Source organism: Cupressus sempervirens, chromosome 10 (assembly GCF_028749045.1).
Source record: "Cupressus sempervirens isolate cs-2001-9-10 chromosome 10, ASM2874904v1, whole genome shotgun sequence".
Taxonomy (NCBI): Eukaryota; Viridiplantae; Streptophyta; class Pinopsida; order Cupressales; family Cupressaceae; genus Cupressus; species Cupressus sempervirens.
The window spans coordinates 597,242,937-597,252,408 of record NC_143127.1 but is presented as its reverse complement, the minus strand read 5'-3'; the positions used below and the strand labels follow the sequence as shown (position 1 = coordinate 597,252,408).

At 33.0% G+C, this 9,472-nt stretch overlaps 1 protein-coding gene across 1 annotated transcript in view; it reads right to left on the bottom strand.

Annotated features, from left to right (window-relative positions):
• The window catches only part of LOC149535273 (uncharacterized), a 30,954-nt gene extending 22,690 nt beyond the window's left edge, over window positions 1-8,264 (bottom strand). The window contains exon 1 of the mRNA XM_089806122.1: window positions 8,126-8,264. Within this exon, the coding sequence (XP_089662248.1) occupies window positions 8,126-8,264 (139 nt within the window). The remainder of the gene's footprint in view (window positions 1-8,125) is intronic.
• Between the last annotated feature and the right edge of the window lie 1,208 nt (window positions 8,265-9,472).

The following is a 9,472-nucleotide window of genomic DNA, read 5'->3' as shown; positions in this document are numbered from 1 at the left end:
GGATTTTGTGATAAGATTGATTCCATATCCAAAATCATTCATGTGTCAAATATGATCATAATTTTTTCCAAGAAGCATAAATATTGATTTGTAAAATATGTTCATATTGAGATACATCTTTCATAATCAAATGAGTATTACAAGAAATGAATAGCAATTAGCATGAATATTAGAATGAATGACTGAATGTATGATTGGTATAAGATCCATTATAAATTAAATAGATATTATGTGATATAATATTATTTCATATTATCAAATGTCTATTGAAAACTTTACTTCTTTTGTAATATTCTTTAACAATTTCAAAAAACAAAATATCTTATTTGGTAATTGCTTAATAATTTTTTGAATAGCCCAAAGTTTTCCTTATAAATTGATCATGTAAGATAATGTGATGGAAGCATATTGACTACATCACCAATTTTTCAAGCTACCTCAACACTTCTCCTTGAAGACTAATAATTGATCACTATCAACATCAAACATTACTTTTATGGTTTACATGAACATAATACTAACTCAATGTTTTATAAATAGTGTGTAAATAACAAAAATGGTCAATTTCTTTCTTAGATTTTGTAAAAAGTTCATCTACAAATCATCTAAAAAGAATGGTGTACTTGATAAAAGAATTTTCAAAACGTTTGACCTTGTGAGAGTTCATGAAAATAAAATGAAAATGTATAAAATAATAATAATAACGAAGTAATGGAGGAGAGGGGAGATAAATAATTTTGACAGTGATTTTTTTAGTGGTCAATCTTTGCCAATTGACTATTTTGTCTCTTTGAGAAATCATAATTTGGCTAATAAAACCTACATATGGGGTCAACCATGTCACTGAGATATTAAATAATTTGGGTTAAAATCCAAGGCTAATCGCTCATTAGTTTATGCATAATTGGTCCAAATCCTAGTCCAATCACTAATGCAATATACATTTAGAACACAATTATTTTAAAATTTTTGCCAATGTTTTCTTATTGGACAATGTTATTTCGCCCTTAAAATAAAATAATATTTTCCCTCAAGTTGAGCATCGCCTACCATTTTACTGACGTGTGTCTCCAAATATCCCTGTTTAGCCAATCGCTTAATGTTTTGGTCTTTGGGACACGTGTCCTAATTCTGGGAAGATTTAGACTTTATGGTATGTTGTTTAAAATTAGACCTGAAATAGAGTTGAAGCCATTGATCTATATTACATCAAGGTCCAAATTGATTCCTTTCACCATAAAAGTGATAACATTAAACGTGATGACGACCAAGTTGGCAATAAAAAAAGGGCACATTATTAATTGAATCTTAATGTATTGGCATACTACAAGTACATTGTATAGTGTACACTTGGCATGTGGGCCATGGACCACTTGCGACTACAAATTCACCAAAAATTTACATAATCTCTCTTTGGAAAATGACATATTATCAAACTATATTAATATTTTGTGTTATATGAAATAATTAATTCACCTCTTACATTACAAAAATGTTTATGACAGACAAAATAAATCACCTACATTTTTTTGCATACCAAAAATAATAATTTTAATTCGCCATAGTTATTATTAAATTTTGATACAAAAAGGAAAATTTCGCCAATAGAAAATAATTTTCTTCCTTGCCTCGAATGAAAAAATTGCCCTCGATTAGAATTTTTTCTTGCATATTTAATGTTGAATTCGCTAGCATTTTACATATTTTTCTCAGGAGGGTTTCTTAAAGTTATCCCTGAATTTTGATTTAGTTCTTCAATGTTCTAGCTCATTTTACTAATCCATGGTGATTATGGTTTATTGGGGGAAGGTTCCCTATCATAGTACTTGTATTTCCTAAAGTTCTAAAGTAACTAATATTGGTAATGATGCTCATGGGATGAAATCCTTATTGGGCAACAAATCCAATACAAATGACATAGTGCTTGACTTGAATAAAAAGTGCAATGGAGATAAAGTTGCACTCACACTGTCAAACTTTTTCTCTTTCAATTCACCTCGAAGGAAGATTTGCTGGAGATTCTTCTTGGAACATGGACATTTGGGAGGCAATATCTATCCCTATACAAATGGACATTGAGTTTCGAACCAGAGGGATACTTAAATAGATGCATTTTGTGTAAGCAATAAGTAGAGTCAACTACCTATATTTTTACACATTGTAAACTCAGAAGGAAATTATGGTGTAAGATATTTACCAAAATGGTAATTGATTGGTGATGAATAACTCGACCCTAATATTTTTAAAGAAAGGAGCTAGGGCCTTGTAGTAACCTCATGATCAAGAATTTATGGAAGCAAATTCCTCCTTATATGGCACAATTCATATGAGAGGAAAGAAACAAAATATTCAAAGATTTTAAAATTTTTGTAGAGGCTATTTTTAATTCATTCTATAAGTTACTTTTGGAAAATATTGCTATCTTTATGGGCTTAGCCATATTTCCTCTAACCAATTATGAAAGAAAATTTGCAAAGTATTGGGATCTCTCACAAAATTATGCCAAGTATGATGACTCAAAGAGGATGGATTTTAAAAAGGGAAAAAAAATCTCTACCCCCAATAGGTGATCTGGTTTAAGCTCAATTTTGATGAATCTATTAAGGGGTTGAAAGCTACTGCAAGTGGATTAATAAGAACTAGTATAGGAGAGATGCACCTAGCCTTTTTAGGTAATCTTGATGGTTTTACCAACAATCAAGTTGAAGAAATGGATCTATTGTAGGGGATCAAACTATCCCTGTCGATTGGAATCAAAAGCTTACTATTTGAATGAGAATCTAAATTCATAATGGATATTTTTTGTAGCTTAAGTGATTATTTGTTGTCATAAAAAGGTATTCTTCGTGATATTTGCACACACATCTTTAGCGATGAACTCTTTTAGAGCAAGCACATATAAAGGGAAGGGAAAAATAATGTTGATACTTTGGCAACTTAAAGACTAGAAACCAATATGCTTAAATATTGGAGAAAGCAGGGAAGCACCATCACTCAAATCAAGAAAATCATACTAGATGAGAGAAATTAACTACAAATAGAAGTATAATACCAATTATAAATGTTAATTACATCGAGGAAAATGACTAGTGTAAATATCACCACAAGGGTAGAGTCATGGTTATTATTCCATGTGGATTAAACAAAGTCTAATATAGCATTTTTACTTGTAAAAGGGTAAAGAACAAAATAAGGAATAACATGGTTGAGTTCAATAAGTTGAAGAATATGGATGAATTCAAAAAATATGTGGTCGTGCATAACAAAAGGCATCAAAATTTGCAATATATTTGAATGCAGAAATAGCTTTCATAATTCATTTCAAATAGCATTAGGTTGGAAATGCTAATAGTTAGAAGAATATGGAGGAAACAATTCAGGAAGGTCTACACAATGAGATATAAGGTTTAAAAGATGTATGATAGGGGAGGAAGAAACAAGTCTAATTATGAGAGGAATGGACAACAACATGCATGGTAACAACATCAAGTTGAGGGGCACCAAGGGAACCATCACAACATGAAGGATGGACCTCAATACACAATTTTTGGGCTTGCACAAACACAATGCCATAAATATTGATAATGATTTGTCAATGCGGTTTGATGGTCATTTGAATGTCCCTAATGGCATTATTGAGGATTCTACCACATGAAGAAAGGAGGATGAATAAAGAAAGCCAACTAGCTACAAAATGTGGTGCTACAAAATAAAGGCAGAACCAGACCCAGTCAATGAAATTATTGAGTTATTAATGTACTACTGAAGCAAGTCGCATGGGCCAATAATCTAGTGTAAGAGATTAGTGTAAATACCCACAAGTCCTCAATACATGATAACTATGAGGGTGCTATGGTTATTAACGGGGAAGATATTTCATCAAAGTGTAACAATTTCTCTAGTTTTGCATACCTAAGGGAGATAGTTGAATCCCTCAAAGGAAAAGTGGAGTATCTAATGGGTCATTTTCCAAATGTTGTGGGTAATGTGGATTACCAGTTGGACCAACTCCCTATGATGAATAGGGGGTGAAGAACTTCACCATTTTTGGGAATCGGGTTCTATATGTTGCAACTAGACAACCTTTTGTCTTCTTCATGATGACTTGGAGGATGAAAAGTTGGAGAACAAAAGGGAATTACTAGATTTTATACAATAAGAGTGGTTCTAAGTTCTTGGCTTGAGCAGGAGTAGTTAATAGATTAGGCCTATGAGCTTTATTCGTTGATAATCATCTACTTTTTGACTTCATAGTTTGTTTGTTGTTGTAACTTCTTCTACTTTGTAAGTTTTGCATATTGGTTCATCCAGCTACACAACCTTTGGTTACTATTTTGTAAAAGTCAACACCCTTGTTTTGTCGCTTTTATTAATAAATATAAATAGTAACCCATACTATAGTATATAGTCATATCAATCCTTGATAATCAATAGTCACCTTTTGGTGATACATTTATGAAACTCCTAAAATCTATGCATATATAAATATCCCCATCTAGTATTGCTATTGATATCGTATAAAAAATATAATGACCTATAAATCAAACTAGAACTATTTTTAAAAACTTATTAATCTAATTCTTTCTTTTTTTTTGGTGTTTTATGAAGCGCTACTTCCCTCTCTACTAATTGAGCCCGTTGAATTATTCTTTAGTACACTCCCACGTTTAATTTGCGTCATTCCCGCCAAGCATAACGATTTCGAAAGAAAACCTAATTCGTCGTCTAAATTTTGGAAAGGGAATAAAGTAATTTTAAAAAAATTTACAAATAATTGAGCGTGCAACAAAAAGTGTGTGGGAATAAAGTCAATATCATTCATTCAATAAGGCAAAACATATGACAAGGATAAACCAGCACCTCCACGTGGCAACCTAATAATATGACATGTGGCTATGCTGTATGATTTCAAAGAAAACAACTCTTTCGAGGAGGCCCCTCATTTTGTTGAAGTTTTCGTATGGTCAAGAAAAACGGTAGCTTGACTTTGTGATAATGATTTATGTGTGAAGCATCCAGGAAATAAAGAAATGTAAAATTAGTCTAAAGATCCATGAGCAAGATAATGCCACCTCGGTTGTTGTTTTAAATGCTGGTTTAAGTGGCATTTTGCTTTTTGCCCATTGTTTTGTTTTGTTGTTTGGTATGGCCAATTCTTTTGGTTTTAAAGGAGTCCGTATGTGATTTATAAACATGTTATGATTTTAAATGTTTGAAATTATTAATAATTGAAATATTGTTGAGTAATTTAGTATTATCAAAGTATATCATTTTAGATTAATGTATATTTTTTTGTTATCTTTGATCATTGTATGTAGATGAAATGAAGAGACTATAATGTAATTACAAATTTCTTGTGAATTTATAAATTTAACAATGCAAATGAAAACAAATACTTCAACTAAAACCACTTACAACTGCTCAATGCACCAAAACAATTTTGGCAATCACAAGCCTCTACTCTCAAGTCTAAATTAGTTACTCGATGTATGTCCACTACCACTACAAAGCTTATAACAATAACTCTTGAGTTTAAATTAGTTACTTGACATTACATTGTATGCCCACTTCCACGACAATGCCGATGAAAATTACAAGCAAAGAGCATGTGTGTAAACATTTAATGACCTTACATTTCAAAGAAATGCATTTGCTTATACTTGATTACTAATATACTAACAATAACTAATAGTTAACTAACATACAACCAACCTAAATGCCAAAGTGCTCATTCTAAATACATATGCTCAGTCATTGTCAAGTTTGTTTGTTTTTCGATAATTAAAATACACCAATTCAAATTCTCCCCTTGTTCTTTAGACTAACAACCAATTTAAAAACATAGATAAAATATTTTAAAATATGCCTAAAATTATAAACTATAAGACACACATATATCTTCCAAAAGTTCTCAATCATTATTTAATCGAATTAAATAACAAATTGAATGTAACATACATGCCTCATGCAAGAACTAACAAACAATAAAAGAGAACCCTTATTAGAGAAATGATAAAAATAAAGATGATGATCACTATAAAACAATAATAATATGTGTAGAGCCTTCCAATTGTAGGAATAAACAAACGTAATGTTAATGACATATTCCATATTAATATGCAATGTAACATCAATCCTTTTCTCTCTTCATCACCACCAACTCATATGGACCTTAGTAGGTATCCCCCCTTGTAAAACCTAAACCCATGTTCTTATCATGGGTCTTCAAATGAACCACACAAAGTCATTACCAAACGCTAAGAGCAATCTTGTAGGAGGCGGTGCAAACATATATCATTATCTGCGAAACCGAGTTGAGTTTGGGCGGTCAAGCTAACCGTAACGGCTAGTGTGAAATAGCTGTTCATGATTTTTTTAGTACAAATGGGTTTTTGACAGTCGCGCCAAACACAAGGGTTTTGAAAGAAGACCAATTTGTCGTTTAAACCTTTAGAAAAAGAATAAATTAAACATTTATAATTCTACAAATAATTGAGTGTGCATATCCATCTAGAAGGGGATAAATAGGAATGAAGTCGGTATCATTCATTCACATAAATAAATGGAAGCTTATGACCAACCAAGAATAAACCAATACACTATAGACAAAGCAAATAGCATTCAAATCAGGTGGAACATTTTATCATCCGTGATCTCTAATGATAAATGAAGGAAAAATAAATAAGTTAAAAAGTATTCGAATAAAATAATAAAAAATGAATGGCGTTTTCCTTCATTCCTTTGCCAGCTAGATAAATGTGTATTAGGTATGGTTTAGCCTAGGTGCTTTATTCGTTCATGCCCTAGCCACGTGTACAACATACGACCAAGTATTTTTAAGGTAATGCCAAATGTATAACAACATGGATGATCGGAAACCTCCACATGGCAGCGTGTTCAATTGACACGTGGCTATGCTCTATAATTTCAGACAAAAGAAAAAACCCTTATAAATTTGAGAAGGTTCCTGAATTTGGACAGCTTGATTTTAGTCAGCATAACGCTAGGTTGACTTGGTGATAATGATGTATGTGTGGAGCATCCTAGGAAGTAATAATAGATATAAAATTGGACTAAGGATCCGTGAGCAAGACAATGCCACCTCGATTAGTGTTTTTGTTTTTATTTTGGAATGCTGGTTTAAGTGGTATTTAGGTTTTTGCCCATTGTTTTGTCGTTTCTTACGACTATTTTTTTTGGGTTTATATTATTATTTAGAGGCACTTATTATGTCATTTGAAATTATGTTGTACGTTTTCAATATTTGCAACTCATTGTGGAATCTAGCATTGTTGAAGTGTATATAATTTTTTAATTATGAATAGTCTTATTTTCTATTGATTAAAATATTAAATTGCGATATTGCTATTAGGATTTCATGAGTAGCGATTCACACAAATCCATCTCTTATTAGAATAAATGGAACACGTAGCACTCATTAGATATTGGTGATGCTCATAGAGGTGAAGCACTGAGACTTCTCGAGAGGTCACCTATCCCAATATTACTCCAATTTGAGTGCACTTAACTACAACGTTTCTTCCATGTGGTTAAACTCACTCTGCTTGCAACCCCATTTGCAAAACCTTCACCAAGTGTTGTGTCTTATGAACCATTCATTAGAAAGCTTCGTAAGCTCATCAATGGATAAATCTTGATAGCAATATCACAATTTGACTTGTTGTGGAAAATACTTCCTACTTAAAATATTAAACTTACATATTCACAAAAAAAGGGTCAGGGGATAGAAGATCACCTTGCAAAAGTTCACACAACACCAAGGTCGGACAACTTACAAAATATTCATTAAAAAAAATAGTATAAACAACCTTAGGCTGGAAGAGTAGTGCCAACTGAGTGAGGAAAATTTTGGTGATCATCTAAACCCCATACATTAGCAAGGTTAAGAGACGGGTTAGGCAAAGACCACGCATCATTAGTAGCATCTTTTTATTTTTATTTTTCCTCCTCAGTACTAAGAGGCAAAATTGCCAAGGCCAAGTGAGGGAAAGACCTTTTAGCAGAAGTGGTGTTAGGTGATGCAGAGCCACCACCCAGGGGTGGACTAACCGACAATAACATAAACAAGAGCAACAACAAGAGAAGGAGCAAGGCATCTGGGGACCATCCAGAGTTGTGCCATAGTGGAGAGGTTGAGTGACGATGCCAGCCATCACTCCCACCACCACAAGAGCGACAGGGAGCCTAGTACTAAGGAGTCTAAGAGCAACGGGCAAAAAAACTACAACACCAGTGATGACCATGGGGCGTAGTGCAGTCAATAGAACCAGAATCTAGCGACACTCTAACCATCATACAAGGGGCATTACCCTAGTGATTCAATAGCTCCTGCAAGTGAGCCACCTCAAGGGCCACCTTGTTAGCATGTACTTGAATTTGCATTATTACAATGTTACATATGCAAGCTTTACTATACAGAGAAACAATTATATAAAGAAAGTTGTGAGTGAAAAGAACAACAATTCTATCTTTCAACATCATTAATAGAATCTATATCCTGAAAGCATACCAAATCTAGGTATACTTGAAGGGAATTACGAGAAAATCTCTCAGCAAGATCATATGCCAAGAAAAAGGCTCTAACCTAAAGGCCTTCAAAAACCCATGAATCTAGAGCCAATACTATTGAGCTCTTTGAGCACATAACCAAAAGATATGCAAAAAAAGACTTAGGTTGTCCACGAAAAGGACATTAAGGGTTAGGAACTCCCAAATACTTGAGTCGAGGGCCCATGGGAATCCCTTGGAACATTAACCACAATCAAAGTGAGAAATATTCATCTCAGTGATGGCAATCCAAATAGTGTTAAACCAGTATCTCCAATTTTGTTGAGAAGACTGGAGGTGTCACTGCTAGTTAAAAGTATCAACCATAGGCAAGTGTGGCACAAACTAGAGGTATCCTATCTTGGACTTATAATGAATAAGAGTACACAGATGCCACTTCTAGTCTTCCACCTTGGCTTGACAAGTTGAATACCCAGCTTGCAAAGCATGTGAGGAGCAAAGCATAAACTAGTAGGTCAAATGTTTGACAATTTGGACAAGTCAGACAAAATTGTACTTACATATCATCCCAAGTTCTAAGGATCATAGTGACTCTGAAAAATAAATGTTTAGGTGTCCTAATGCTTAATAAATTTTGCATAATCTATTTAATCTTTCATCTTTGATCAAATCCTCAATTAATTAATTTTATCTTAGGCTTGGCCACTTTATCCGAAGTCTTTATTTAATTAGAAGAACTTGCTCCCTTTTAATTAAATGAATTCCCTTTATCCTATGTGTGTGCACACAAAAGGAATTTCCTAAATAAAAAATTAAAAGAAAAGGTTTTTTGTGTACACATTGGATGAACACTTTCCAAGGCAATGGAATCTCTTTTGCCTCTTAATCTCTTCCACACAATCTTTTCCCTTTTAAACACATCCATTGATTGTTCCTCTTGAAA